This window comes from Nematolebias whitei, chromosome 17 (genome assembly GCF_014905685.2).
Source record: "Nematolebias whitei isolate Nwh7 chromosome 17, NemWhi1, whole genome shotgun sequence".
In the NCBI taxonomy this organism is placed as follows: Eukaryota; Metazoa; Chordata; class Actinopteri; order Cyprinodontiformes; family Rivulidae; genus Nematolebias; species Nematolebias whitei.
In genome coordinates this window covers 9,978,453-9,994,556 of record NC_056514.1, presented here as the reverse complement: position 1 = coordinate 9,994,556, position 16,104 = coordinate 9,978,453, and the positions used below count along the sequence as shown (strand labels likewise).

Sequence of the window (16,104 nt, the reverse complement as noted above, 5' to 3'; positions counted from 1 at the left end):
TACTGTTTTTGATCGACAGCAGTAGTTATTTGTTCTATTATTTCCATTTGTCCAGGGTGTCCCCCGCCCCTGCACAGTGATGGCTGGATATGGGCACCAGTGACCCTCTCGACTCGAAAAAGAAGAAGCGGGTAAAGATGATGGATGGATGGAAAAATATGTGAATGACTGAATCTGCAAACTCTGAACTGCAACTTTGCAGGGGTATCTGTATATGGAATTTGCTGCTGCTGCTAACAGAGGACCATCAAACAAGCAACAAAGAGTTTCAACCTAACTCAGAAAAGGCAAAGCGAATTACAAAGTTCTCTGCAGATTTTATTCTTATAGATTTGTCTACATTTAGTTCACACAGCAGGTCTTAATGCTCAAATCCAATTTTTTTTGCTCAGATCAAATTTTTTTTTGCATGACTTCACATTTTATTGAAATGCGACCTCCATCAAACTTCAGCGTGAACCGTTTACAGTTCTGAATTGACCCACATGCGCAGAAGAAAACGTGACGTCCCACGCAGCATGCTGTGTTTCAGAAGTATGAATGCTACACCTGTTAGCATGTGTGAGATTTTGAAGTTGTTGCACAATCAGATCAGATTATTACCTGAAAGGATTGTTTGGTCCAGTGTCTATATTTAAGCTTGCCTCTTGACAGCTCCTTCAGCACAACAAAAGTATTTTTGAAATGGGAGTGACGTAATGAATGTAAAAACTCAAATATCGATCTCATCACACGTTCGTAGCAATACGGTCTGATATGAATGTTAGCATCACATGTTGCTGTAGATTCTTAGTCATCCAGGATATCAGAAATTAAAAGAACAAAAATGAAGCAACTGGAGCTGAAGTGGTTGCGACTGGATGCATCACAAACAACAATGAGTCCAGGTACAAGCAGGAGGTGGAACACCTGGTGAGCTGGTGCAAGAACAACAACCTTCACATCAATAAGAAGAAGACGAAGGAGATGGTCGTGGACTTCAGACGAAACAAACACCCCCGAACATAGGAGGATCTGCGGTGGAAGTGGTCTCCAGCTACAAGTACTTGGGTGTACACCTGAATGACAACCTCAGCTGGGGCAACAACACCACCAGCCTGATCAAGAAAGCTCATCAGAGACTACTTCCTAAGGCGGCTGAGACGAGCTCGTCTGGGAAGCTCAGTCCTCACCTCCTTCTACAGGTGTGCAGTGGAGAGCATCCTGTGCTCCAGCATCAACGTGTGGCATGGAGGCTGCACAGCTGCAGAAAGAAAAGCTTTGCAGAGAGTGGTGAAGGCTGCACAGAAGATGATAGAGTCAGTCTCCCCACCAACACAGATATTTACACCTCCAGATGCAGGAAGAGGACCACCTGCATCATGAAGGACCCCACTCACCCAGCACACACACACTTTTTGCCCTGCTCCCCTCAGGAAGGAGATTGAGGAGCATTAAGTGTAGAACCACTAGACTGAGGAACATCTTCTACCCTGAGGCTGTTATAAATCCCTAACCAGAAAAAAATTATGTAATAGAATAGAAACAGCCTTTATTGTCCCACGGATGGGAAATTCCAGTGTATCAGCAGCAACAGCAGCAACAGATAAAAAGATTTCACACAAAAGTTCCTAAAATGTTAATAAACAATACAATATATAAGAAATAAGATAAACAATATCAATAATTATGTTCAATATGTATTGGAACATTGAGAATGGCAGACTATTGACAGTACAGTATTAAAGGCAGTGTGTGTTTTAGCAGAGGTCAGCATGCATTTAATCCTTATCGAGTTTGTTAGGAGCAGTGATGGTTGTAGAGTCTAACAATTGCTGGGAGGAAGGACCTGCGGTAACGCTCCTTTGTGCATTTAGGATGCAGTAATCTGTCACTGAATGAGCTCTCCAGTTCAGCAACAGCTTCATGCATGGGGTGGGAGACGTTGTCCAGCAATGATGTTATTTTAGCTAGAGTCCTTCTGTCTCCCACCACCTGCACTGGGTCGAGGGGGCGTCCAGGCACAGAGCTGGCCTTCTTGATGAGCTTATCTAGCTTCTTCTTCTCAGCTGATGATAAGCTGCTGCTCCAACACACAACACCATAGAAGATGGCTGATGCCACTACCGAGTCAAAGAAGGTCTTCAGGAGCACCCCCTGCACTTAATTGGTGATATGTGACTTATCTGTGCTGCAGATCATCCATGCTGTTGATCTCATGCTGTTGTATTCATTCATACCATCTATTCACTACAGACTCATGTTTGGGCAGCTGTTTAATATACTGTATTATTTTACATTATTAGTGTTTAGCGTTAGATCTTTTTTTTTTTCTTTTTTTTTTTTTGTGATGGCCTCCCTTCTCCCCTTACAGCCATCCTCTCCACACCATTATTATGAAATATTTATTATAGTGACTATCTAGTGTAGGTGTTGTTGTTTATTTTATTTTTTTTAATAGAATAGAAAGAAAGAAAAGACAAAGTAAGACTCCAAAATATAAGAAATATACACAAAGAGAGCACACGTCAAAACACCCGGCCACTGTCTGTTCACCTGCAAAGAACATGACAAAACACAGCAACAAAATACATATGTATAAAGAACTTAAAATATTCATGGCTTTGCAGTAAGTTTCCATAAATATATATACCCATACCTACGCCTATATACATACATACATAAATAGACATGAATATACACTCACATACATATCTATATATCTACATTTAAAGCCTACATAAGCATCCCTGCTTCTATTTGTGTGTGGTTGTGAGCATGCATAAGTGTATAAGGCTTCTCTAATAGAACATTTATTAGTAACTGTGAAGCAGCAGAGACCCGACCCCCAAGACCAGAGGCAGACGAAAAAGGGGGGACCAGAGCCCAAGACCCCAGGAGGGACCCCGACCGCGGAGCCCCCAGAGCCACCCACACAGGACGAACCACTCACCCACCCCCCAGAACGGACCACAGGGGAGAACCGGAAGATCCCCACCAGCAACCACATACAGTGACCCCCCGGGGCCAACAGCGACAAACTCATAGGCCTCCGTCGGCACCCGCCGCACCGATGTAGGTCCAGGTCCAGGCACCGAGGCCCGGGCACCGAGGACTCACACCACCCAGGCCAAGGCCTGACAGGGCCAGAGGACCCGAGCCCCACCAGGCAGACACCAGGCCGAGCCGACACACGCCCAAGCGCCCAGCCCCCGATACCAAGGGCCCCAAGCGCGCCGGCAGGCAAGGGCACACCCCACCAGGGGGCCGCGCGATAGGGGCGCGATGCCAAGCACCCCCAGTTGTATCAAAGAGGGGGCAGTCCGAGTCTCAGCCTAACAAATACCCATTCATACACAGACACAATCACACTATCCCAACCTCAATCTCACATTCACTCACTCAAAGACATACAATAACGATACATTTCATTCTTATTCCCGATACGCACTCTATACCCCCCAGGTCCAAGACATGTACCCGCCCTCTACAGGGGGCAGCCCATGCCCAAACCCAGGAGGTAAACCCATTCATTCTTGAGCGGAGAAGAGCCAATACCCCAGACCCGGCCCAGGCCATACCCCGCCGACAGGACACCGAAGAGGACACGCCACCGACCACCCCCACACACCGCCAACAACCAAGCACGCACCCCCAGCCGACCGACCGCCAGGCCCCGGCAGCATTATTAGTGTTTAGCGTTAGATCTTTTAGCGTTGATTTAGCATATATCTTAGTGTATATCTTAGATCCTTGTACACCGTTTATTTTTATACTTTATATTTTTGGGTGTAACTGGGACCTTGAGTACACAATTTTGGTCCACCTCATGTACCACATGTGATGCGAATGACAATAAGGAACCTTGAACCTTGTAGACATGCAGAGTTTAAAGACTTAAACTGCACGAGGTTGGTATCATTATTAATGCTTTGATCGGTTTACTTACCCCAACCTCGCAGATGTAAGAGATGGAATGAGACATGACTGCTCAGACTGCAGTCACTTTGAAAAACCTCAGATATGCATCTGATTTAGTAGTAGTTTTTCACATTCAGACTATCATGAAAAAAAAAAAACAATACGGATAACATTTGCCTGCTGCGTGAACATCACACCTTAACTGTAGAAAAACCTAGGGCTTGTGTGCCGTTTCATAATTTGGAGCTATTCCTATTCTACAACAGAACCAAAACAAAGTACTGAAACACTGAAGAAAGTGGGTGAAGTAGCTCCAACGTGTGATGGATGGACATTTATCTACCAAAATATCCACACTCAGCATTTTAACTCCTCTTTTCAGTCATTTGATTCACCCAGACTGTTTTATACTGCAGCATGGAGCAGACTAATCTCTTTCTTTTAGGTCAGAGATTCTCTGCTCAAGATTTTCTTTGAAGAGCAATCATTTTATAAACACGTTGCTGCGCTCTTGAATCATAATCAAACTGAATCAAGAGGGGCCCTAGTTGAGAACAGTAAATCTGCAAATGATGAATTTCATCCCCATACTGATGGTTTTCGTGACAGCGCTGCAGCAGACTCTGAACACATGATACAACTTAAAAACGTGTTTAATGTCCAGAGTATTCATTAACCTAATGACTAGGGAGCACCAATTGCAGTTTGCTGGCCGATCACTAATTTCTAAAAAGTCTGACTTGCCGATTCCGATTTTGGCCGATACCAATTTTGTTTTATAAGTGACACGGTCAGGTGTTATAAGGTCACAATGCACCTTCAATTTTCCAATCTTATTTTATTGAAAAACATACCCTTGTACAATATCCTAGAAACAAAACAAACTTGTTTTAACTGGCAATGAGGTAGTGCTCTGAAATATAAATGAAGTTTAGACAATTGTTGTTAAAACAACAACAAAAAAATTGGTTTCTCATGTAAATATCGTCCGATTTCCCAAAATTAAGGAAATCAGGGCCCCTACTAATGACAATTTGATGCTAAAAAGAACGAACAAGATACAGCTGAAGGTGGAAAAAAAAAAAGATGAGACAAATCCGTATGTTGCAGGAGTATCAGAAAAACTGAGATGTTTAACATAATGTCCCAGTGGCTTTCAAACCCTAAAATATATTACGGCAAAGACTGGTTCATCCCAAAGATCCAGGTTCATCCCAAAGATCCAGGCCCCCAGCACAAACAGAGTAATGTTGTGTATGCTGTTCAGTGTCAGGAGGGCTGTGATCAGTCTTACATCGGGGAACTAAACAGCCACTGGCCAAAAGGATGGCCCAGCACAGAAGAGCAACAGCATCAGGCCAGGACTCTGCAGTCTACACTCAACTGCAGACCAGAGGTCACTCTTTCAGGGATGAAGATGTTCACATCCTGGATGGAGAGGAATGTTTGTTTGAGAGAAGAGTAAAGGAGGCCAACTTTGTGAAGAGAAACCATCCATCATTAAACAGGGGTGGAGGCCTCCGTGTTCAACTGTCCCCCATCTTACAATGCTGTTATTGCTAGTATCACTCAGCCCTCTGTGAATAGCAAGCGGCCATCAGGGCACTAACGATCAATTTTTAGGCTGATTGTCCTCCTTTATCATGTGAACAACTAGTTCTGGATGTCAACAACAAACTGGTTGATCCACTATGAGAAGGTGCTATTTATAAGACTGAGTTTATTCCAGCTCTTCAGATTGAGAAGTCTTTTGGATTAAAGACGAAAAGTTTCAACAAGTTTATTTTTTAATCGTCCAGAGGACCTGACTTAACTTTGTTAGATGAGACAAATTATTTCAGTGATGAGGGAGCTTGTTAACTGAACTCGACTCTCCTTGGCTGACGATATAAAGTATTGAGTACTGACTAACCGGCTCGTGCTGTTATTCTGTTATAGCTGCTGCCACACGCCATCAAACAAAAGAAGAGAAAAACAACAAAGGCTACTTGAGTTTAACAATTGCTCAGACCCTTGGCCTAAGTTTAGATCTCCACACGGTTCGGTACCCTCTGCTCGTTCATTTGGAAAAACGGCAAAGCGGAGTTCCTTCAGTCGCTGCTGGCATCAAAACCTCATAAATATCAGGTCCATTCGTGGGTGACGGACAGTGTGATACAGCTGTAAGGGACTGACAACTTCACAAGTTGTGTTGTGACTGAGTTCGTACCCAAACCAGACTGAAGTGGCCATTATAGACACGGACGGGACCGTCAGCGGACTCTGCTAGCTCTATGCTAACAGCTACCTCCGGTGTTGTGTCAAATAAAAGTACATTGGAAATGAAAACACGTTTGAAGGCAGTTTCAGTCACTAAAAAGTTGTGCGTATCTTGATAATGGTAAAAAGACTTGTGTTTCGTTCAGCCTAGAACAGGTGTTTATTTTTTACGTATCTACACAAGTAAGGATCCAGATTTTACGAAAGGCTAGGCTGGCAGGTAATTCATCACTGATGCAACAAAAATAAAATGTTTTAAAGTATTTCCATTAACATTACAATATAAGTTAGGACACTAACATTAGTAGATGATGTTAAGTTTGTGTCAGCAACTCTTTCCTGGTCATAAAATCACACTTAAATTGAATTATAATATTTTTATACTCGTGTTCTTCAGAGGACTATGCTCAAAAGTCAGTTTGTAACTTCTCGCTTTTATTCGACTCTAATTAAAATAAATGCCTTCAAATGTGCCACCCATAGCGGTGGAGTTTCTCATAACCGGGGAGTTTTATTCCGTACAACACCGGCTAAAATGGCTGTTAGCTTGTGTGCTAACAGTCGTTCCTCACGTCCGACGCTAACGTTAGCAACCCGCAACAAAAACAGAACAGTTCTTCCGTCTTTGGCCCATTTGAAACAATCAAGCCCCTGAGAAAAGACAAAAAGTTACCGAACATCGCCGTTACAAACGAGATCTGGATCGATACATACCGTCACTGGCGGAGGCGGAAAGTGCCGGAGAGGAGAGTTTAGGCCTCTTGGCTGAAGGCGGGCCAGAGTCCAGAACGTTCTCGGCCATATTTTTTCGAAATAAAAATATATAAAGTCTCCACAGTTGCAGACTTTTTTACGCCCCTACAAGGTCATTCCTTTTCGTTGACGATACTGCGACTTTTCCCCCTCCTTTTGGGGTGCTAAGAGGGGGAAAGTCCCGAGTACAAATTGCTCCTGTTTCCCTGGGTTCGCCTCTCGATTTCAGCCTCGGCGTATATCAACCCCCTCCCTCCCTCGGCGGATTTTTTGTTCTTTATAAATTTCTGCCAGCGGAGGAGGAGGGGTCGGCGAAAGTAAAGAAGAGGGAGACACGCGCGTCTACTTCTTTCTGAACTTAGACCGCCTCGTCGGGTGTAAATAACCCGTCCCGGGGTGTCGCCTCCACGGCTGCATCCGTCATTTAGCCGCCCTCTCCGCGGAGTCAGGATGAAGATAATGTCGGGCAGAGACGCTAGTTCAGCGGTGAAGGGCCGGACCTGCCGCTGAGGCTCAGCGCATGCAAATAACATGGGGTTGAGAAACGGACGGAGGGTTTGACTGCAGGGAGAAAAACACAATTCAGTTTTTTAATTCATGCAACAACCAAGCCAAGTGTTTAGCTGAAAAGATAGAATATGCATGATGTTAAATCTAACAAAGTCAGATCAGGTCCTCTGGACGGATTAAAAAATTAAAATTAAATTAAAAGCTTGTTGAATCGTCTCGTCTTTTATCCAAAAGACTGCCTCAGTCTGAGGAGCTTCACTATTTTATTTTCATTCAACCTTTATTTAGACAGGAGAGAGACCTGATTTCAACAAAGAATGCTGGGTTTTCTCCAGGTACTCCGGTTTCCTCCCACAGACCAAAAACATGCATGTTAGACTGGTAACTCTAAATTGTCCCTAGGTGAGAGTGAGAGAGTGAATAGTTGTTTGTCTCATTTGTCTCTATGTGCCCCTGTGATGGACTGGAGACATGTCCAGAGTGTACCCTTGCCCCTCGCACAGTAATTGCTGGACATGGGCATCGGCGACCCCCATGACCCAAAATGGAAGAAGCGGGTAAAAGATAATGGATGGATGGATGATGATAACAATAGACAATTAGAAAAAGGCTTACAGATTTTTTTTTACAAATTAAAATAAGATGGCAAAAAAGTTACAAAAACCAGCTAGATTATAAGGCGAATATAGAAAACTAAAAACAGGAACATGTCTGCATTGGTCCCTGCCAGAAGTCCAACAGATTCTTAAAGCCACTTAGAGAGGTCAAGGTCGAGAGCTTCAGGTCTTTTTACAAGATATTCCAGGAAACAGGAGCGGAGTAGGAGAAGGCCCTTTTGCCTAGTTCAGTCCGTACTGATGGAACACTGCAGGTAATAATGTCCTGAGAGTGCACGCTGTAGCTGCACTCATGCAGAGACAAGTAGGAGGAGATGTATGAAGGCAACAAACCAAGAAGTTATTTAAAGATGAAAGTGTACCAATGGGAGAGTGCGTGAAGTTAATGATGACCAGTTAACCATTGAATACAGGGTGCAGTGGTGGGTACAATAATCACAGCCAGTTAGGAATCTTAGAGCACCGTGATAGACAGCATCCAACATCTGCAGGGTGCTCGTAGGAGCGTTCATGTAAATAATGTCACCGTAATTTACCGACTTCCGGTAAGATGGCGCCCGTGTATATGGCTTGCAATCCACCATCCATGGTGTTCGGATTATTTTTGTTTTTTGCATTTCACATCTGTGACATCAACTCTCTGCTGGTGTATGACAGACAACAACTTTTGAATCTTCGTTTTTCTGTCACTGAAGTCGCTTATTTGGACCATTATCAGCGTACCTCTGGACCCCCCCCCCCCTCCCCCCTGCTGGCAGAAGTGCCAGCTTACCTTCGCTGTGCTCCTCACCTGCCTGCCCGGAGATATCGGCTCAGACGCCGGGGAAAACGTGCTGGTCAGCTGGTGAAGCTGAAAGCTCTGCGCACTGCATCTTCCTCTCCTGTGTGCCCGGACCAGGTAACCAACGTGAGTTGTCAGCCGTTGCGCAGCTCGGACCGACCTGGAGGGGCTGTTATTGAAAACCTGCGGCCATTAGTGCGCGCTAACTCCACCGCTGCTAGCTCCACTTGGGACAATATCCGGATGTGTTTGGTCAACGCAAGATCTGTTACCAACGAAACTTTTATCTTCAGGGATTACTTTCAAGAGCACAATTTGGAATTTCTGTGCATCACAGAGACTTGGATGTCTCCGGGTGAGTCCAGCGCCTTGACGGAATTACTGCTACCGAACTGTTTGTACTTTAACGCACCGCGGCCATCAGGCCGGCGCAGTGGTGGATTATTAACAATATTCAAATCAACTTTTGACTGTAAACAACTGCCCATCCCAGTTTCCCGCGCCAGCTTTGAGCTGAGCGTCTTTCAAATTGGAAATTCATCTGCAACGTTATTTCCACTCCTCTACCGCCCACCTCGATCTAAGGTTTTCATAAATGAGTTTTCTGACTTCTTGGCTGAAATCACACCAAAATATGAGCATGTTTTCATTATTGGGGACTTTAATTTGCACGTGTGCTGTCCTGAGAAGCCCTTGGTTAAGGACTTTTTAGATTTATTGGACTCATTTAATCTAACTCAGTATGTAAACGGTCCCACCCAAGGGTGTGAACATACACTGGACCTTGTTTTAACTCATGATGTGACTTATAATAATCTTGTTATTGGTGATAATGTTTTTTCAGACCACATGCCAGTCCAGTTTGAGTTCACCCTCCCCCATCTAACTCCTAAGTCGTGCATTCCTGCACGTAGGACTTGGACCATTAACCACTTCACTGCCGCACATTTCACAGATGTTTATAACTCTGAAATGATCATTCAGGCCCCAGTGTTTCTCACCACCACGGAGGAGCTGACATCCCAGTTCAACTCTGTCTGCTTAAAGACTATGGATCATGTCGCACCTGTTAAAACCAAAAAATCAAAAATCAAAGCAGAATCTTGGCTGAGTGACGTCATCAAGGCCGTTAGGCAGCAATGTAGGAGGGCGGAACAAAAGTGGAGGAAAGACAGGCTGCAGGTCTCTTTCCAGATACTTAAAGAGAGTTGACGCCGTTATCAGAAAGCAGTAAAAGCTGCTAAATCAAAATTCTTCTCTGATATAATTACCTCAAACTCTCACAACCCACGTGTCCTCTTCTCCACCCTAAACTCTGTTTCCACCTCACTGAACCATCACCTCTGGAAGCCTCGACTGAGCTGTGCGACAACTTCTTACATTTCTTTTTGGAAAAAATTGCGACCACCAGGGCTCTCATTTCCCCTCCAACTCATGACCCGTCCCACCTCAGTCTCTAGCTCCTTTTGACCATTTTGAATCCATCACTCTATCTTCTCTAGAGCAGGTCATGTGCAGCTTGAAACCTTCTGGCTCCCCCTTTGATGTGGTCCCCCCTCGACTACTAAAGGAGGTGTTTCCAACTCTAGGTCCGTCCATTCTTGATATAGTAAACAGTAGTTTATCCACTGTCGTGGTGCCAAAATCCTTTAAACATGCTGCCGTCCAGCCTCTCCTGAAAAAAACAAACCTTGACCCCTCAGTCGTTTCCAACTTTCGGCCTGTCTCCAAACTCCCATTTGTTTCTAAAGTACTGGAGAAAATAGTCGAGTCCCAGTTGAAGTGCTTCCTGGAAGGTCACGCCATCTTAGAGCTTTTCCAATCTGGCTTTAAACCTCTCCACAGCACTGAAACTGCCCTGCTGAAGGTCTTTAACGACATCTTCAGATTCACAGATACCGGTGATTCTGTGCTGCTTGTCCTGTTGGACCTCACAGCCAGCCGCCTTTGACACCATCGACCATGAGATCCTCATTGCTAGGTTGGAGCAGTGGGTGGGCGTCACAGGATCAGCCCTCAATTGGTTCAGATCTTACCTCACTGACAGATCCTTTTGTGTCTCCATCAAGGATTTTAGTTCCGCAGAGGCAGAGCTTAAATTGGGGGTTCCGCAGGGGTCCATCCTGGGTCCCCTCCTATTCTCTTTATATCTGCCGCCACTTGGTGCTATCTTCCGGAAACACAACATGCCCTTCCACTTCTATGCCGATGACTGTCAAATTTACTTCCCCCTAAGACACAATGGTACATGCTCTATTCAACCGCTGCTCAACTGCCTGGCTGACATCAGGGACTGGATGGCTTTAAACTTCTTGAGTTTCAATGAAAAGAAGTCTGAAGTCATGTTGTTCCCTCCCAACGACACAATCACAAACCACTGCATCGACCTTTCCGCTCTAACCCTGTCAGAAAAACAAAGAGTCACTAATCTGGGCGTGATAATGGACCCTTCCCTGAAGCTTAACAATCATGTAAACATGATTGTTAAATCATGCTTCTTCCAACTGAGGCGGCTGTCTAAACTGAAGCCCATATTGTCCAAAAATAATCTGGAGACAGTAATACATGCATTCATTACATCTAGGCTTGATTACTGCAATTCACTCCTGTTTGGTATCAGTCAGACCTCTATTGCACGACTACAACTGGTCCAGGATGCAGCAGCCCGATTTTTATCCAGTACAGGCAAAAGAGAGCACATTATACCAGTTTTGGCCTCACTGCACTGGTTACCGGTTCACTTTCGAATCCAGTTCAAAATAGTCTAAAAAGACTATAACGTGTTCCCCCCCCCCCCCCCCCCATCTCTCTGATTTGCTACAACCGTATGTCCCACCACGCTCCCTGAGGTCAGTGGACCAGTTACTCCTCACAGTTCCAGGAACTCGTCTTAAGCGCAGAGGTGACAGGGCCTTCTCTGTAGCAGGACCAAGACTCTGGAACGAGTTACCTCTGCTTGTCAGACAGGCCCCCTCCCTCTCGGTTTTCAAGTCCCGTTTAAAAACTCACTACTGTTCAGTGGCTTTCGGCACAGGATGTTCTGTGTTTTGATCCTGTATGCTCCACACTGGTTTGTCGTCATTGTCTGTGTAGTGAACCTGATCTGACCTCAAATCTGATCAGATGGACAGAGACTGGTATTTCATTGATCTGCATCCAGAAATACAGTTTGAGCCATCTGGAGACTTTCTTTCTTGAATTAATCAAGTAGAAAAGACAATCCTCTATGATCATTACTATTTTACAAATGTTTGATAATCAAATTGCGTTAGTTCACTCAATGCTTACAGGTTGAAGAGAACTACTCATTTGTATTTTACATAAACAGTAAGTAATGATTTTTATTCCTCATTCAAAGAAGAAATCAGGTTAATATGCATTTCTTGATTTTTCTGTCTTCAATGAGCAAGTTTTGTAAGTATGTTAAAGGTCGAGTCTCGGTCAACTAAAATGTTTACTGAGAAGAAATGTCATGTTTAAACTTTTTCAGAAGATAATAGGAGTTTGACTCCACGAAGTCTGCTTTTTCTCCAATAATCTTTTCTGTCTGTTAAATAATCTCATTCTCTGCCCTTGACTTTGATAACATCTTACGTCACAAACCACACCTCTATTCTGGTCCATCCACGAATCAGAAAGCTCTAAATTGACCCGGAAGTCAACTCATTTAAAATGTGGCAACTTCCCGGTTCTGCTGGGAGAGAGTGTTAGAGTGCTGAAGAGTGATGGAGTTAAAGTGTAAGAGTGTAACAGAGTTCTAACTCATGAAGAGAGTTAAAGGATCCAGATGCAGAGACGTTTTGGGATTATAACTTCTGTTTGGATAACCTCGCACGACTCTCTAAGGATTTCAGCTGCTCTCAACGGAGACGCTGAAAGAGTCAAGGAAGGATCCTATACCGACGCTGATATATCATCAACCAGGTAACGGTTTCTACTTCGACCAAGCGTACCGTCGCAAGCTGAGATCTGAAGGAGCGTGCACGTTTCTGGTCAAACAGATTAATTCCCTCACACATCTCTCTGTAAGATAAATCTCCATTTCCATCTTAAACTCTCCTTTCTCCTAAAATCAGTACAGATATTTTAGAAATATCTGAAGCAAAGTCCTCAGTCACCGCCGTGTGATTGATGTCCATTATCTGTGAAACTTGTCTGTTATTATTTTCATATTTTGCCAAATTAATGTAAATGCTTGATGTTAAACTTTGATTCTGAAAATAAATGACCGCATTCATTTTGATGGGTCAAAGATAATAACGTCTCTCGTTCGCATTTCTGTTAAATTCAATGCACGACATTTACACAGTCAGAAAAATGAAGAACTCGTGAAAAATTGTATGAATATATCCATATATGACATACTACATCTGCATCGTTTTTATGTCTGTGTTCTGATTTGCCTCATTTTGTATTTTGCTTTGTGTGTTGCCTGTTGTTTTGTCTGTACAGCACTTTGGTTGGCTTTGTAGCTGTTTTAAGTGCTTTATAAATAAAGTGGTATGGTATGGTAATCAATGGAGGGAAGGAAAGTCACAGTTACAAGGTGTTTCCTAGCATTCAGAGTTAGACATGATCTGTTTTTGAAAAAGAAACAGAGTTTAACTTTCAGTTTCTTTTTTTTTTTTATTCATATGTTTATTGATATTTTTGCATAAGGAACAAAGGTGTTTACATATTCCAGGGTGTAAAAGTGTTGAGCATAAACAACCTGATTACACCACTGACTTTAGGATGCATGTTTTCAGGAACAAAGAACATATACAGAACACCTCCTATAGTAAAACATAGTAAAAGAAAATTAATAGTGAAAAAACACAAACACATGTGCACCTCAAAAAAAAAAAAAAAAGATGAAAGCTGGGAGCGCAGGCGGGGTTTACATTTCTACATTGCTACATTGAAGCAACAAACTCAATAAATGGTTGCCATTTAGAGTGGAATTTGTTTCCAGATTTTGTATATCTAATTTTCTCCACTTTCAAAAAGGACATGACCTCATGTATCCACATTGTGCTGGATGGAGCTATGGTTGATTTCCAGTTACAGAGAAGGTGGCGCCTAGCGATCACAGAGGTAAAAGCTATCACTTCCAAATCTCTTGCGGAGTATTGAGTATATTGCTCCGGGAGACTAAAAATACCAATGTGAGTTGAAGTGCTAATAGTTCTTGAAAGTACAACAGACATGGTGTGAAAATAAATTTGCCAGAAGTTTGTGAGGGCTGAACAGGTGAAAAACATATGTGCAAGATTGCAGGGTGAGCTTCCACATTTGTCGCAAACATCTACCATATTTGGGGAGATATGTGCCAGCCTAGTTTTTGAATAATCTGACATCTGAATAGCACTTTAAACTGTATCAAGATCAGGCGGGCACATATTGAAATTTTGTGAATGGCTGTCAGGGCAGCCTCCCACCAATGATCATCAAAAATCAGCCCCAGTTCACGCTCCCAGGTGAGGCTCTCTTAGTGTTCGTAGTTAGAAAGAACATCATATGATTGAATCAAGTTCTAAATCTTTGAAATTAAAGACATTGCAGGGGGTTAAATTGTAAAAGTTCACCCCATGGCTGCTCAAGTGGCCGATGAGGGAAGTTGGGGAATAAGGATTTTGCACAGGCCCTTATCTGGAAGTATCTAAACAAATGGGAGGGTGGGAGGTCGAATTTAGAAGCCAAATCAGTGAAAGAGCAAAACAACCCTTCCCTATAGAAATCCTTGAAACATTTTAGTCCCTTATCCTGCCATAAGGAGAAGATTGGGTCAGTAAGAGCAGGTGTAAACACCGGGCTTTTTAAAAGTGGGGTTAAGACTATGGGGCCTGTAAATTTAAACTGTTTTCTAAATTGAAACCATATTCTCAGAGTATAGAGTATATGCTTATTTAGAATGCACAAGATGAGAAACATTCGCTTAGGACTTCTTTAATGACGAGCGGCCATGAGGTATTTCTTTGTTAAAGCGTTTTACTCGTCACTCAGTACTGTACCTGATGCCTTTTGTTTTACTTCTGTACTTTCTGTCTTGTTTCTGTAGTTTTCACTGCATTCATTAAAGTGCCCGTTTCAAATAAAGAAGCCGTGCCCGCGTGTCGTCATTGAGAACTTACAGGGGACACTGTCTGCTCTGTGGTACAGAGTCCTGATGACTCCTAACTTGTGCTCCAGAGGGTGATGGAAGTCAAACTGCAAATGAGTGGGTTTGTGGTACACCTCAGTTTGCAAATGTCCTCCATCAGAAGCTGAGCCCTCACAGTCCAAGAAAGCCAACCTTGTCATGATCAGCGGTCCTCGCTGGCCCCCCATCTGCTCACTTCCCTGCCCCTTCATGACATGCCATGTTTTCTGCCCCTCTCCTTCATGTTTTGTTTATCCCTCAGCTCCTGTCGTTGCTCACATCTGCTCCTGTCAGTTAACAGTTCACCACACCCCCTCAGCCTATCACAGCAATCAGCCCTGATTCCACTCACCTGTTCAGCTCATCTAGTTCGCCTGATCTGCACCCTTTATAAACTCCATTCTCCCTCTCTACCTGTGCTGATACACCACTCATGGTCCCTGATAGTGAAGCCTTCAATCATAGTATCTTGTATCCTCGCCTGTTTTTGGACTCCTCGCCTTGCCTACCCCGCTTGGATTTGCCCGCATGTCTGACCTCGGTAACAACCTCCTCTTCTGCCTATGACCACGACTCTCGGATCACCCTTTTGGATTACCCTTGTACCACTGACTCCCTGTGTTTGACCCCTGCTTTGCCCTTTGGACCACAAACCTGCAATGCCCCATTTTTCACAGCATTAAAGGCCTCCTTTTGCAGCTGCTTTCCCACCAGTTCATCTCTTTAAAATCTGACAGGTAGCTCTCACCCCACCTGCCTGCAAAGACCTGTTACTGAAATTGGATCCTGAGACTCCAGCAGCATAATAAATAAAAACTGTTCTTGTTTTTGCACTCCTGTGTCTGGCTATTTTGAATCCAAAACTCTGGTTCGTGACAGAATAATTCAGCCAAAAAATGTATTCTAAGCCAGACCAGGAGTGGCTCTCAGGAGCCGAGAGCTCCCTAACACGTCTAGACTCTCAGTTACAGATTGTTAAAACTATGCTCTGTGCCAGGTTTTGCATACCCACCCCAGTGACTTTTCATAGCTCATCGCCTGCTGTAGCTCTGACCCCATCGCCTACATCAGCTCTGACCCCATTGCCTGCATCAGCTCTGAAACCGTCACCTGCATCAGCTCTGAACCCATTGCCTGCTGCAGCTCTGAACCCATCGCCTGCT

General features: G+C 43.9%; 1 protein-coding gene across 1 annotated transcript in view; it reads right to left on the bottom strand.

Annotated features, from left to right (window-relative positions):
- Positions 1-7,284, bottom strand: part of LOC119423384 (histone acetyltransferase p300) — a 212,564-nt gene extending 205,280 nt beyond the window's left edge. Inside the window, exon 1 of the mRNA XM_037690769.1 lies at positions 6,874-7,284. Coding sequence (XP_037546697.1) covers positions 6,874-6,961 — 88 coding nt within the window. The 5' untranslated portion in view covers positions 6,962-7,284. The remainder of the gene's footprint in view (positions 1-6,873) is intronic.
- Between the last annotated feature and the right edge of the window lie 8,820 nt (positions 7,285-16,104).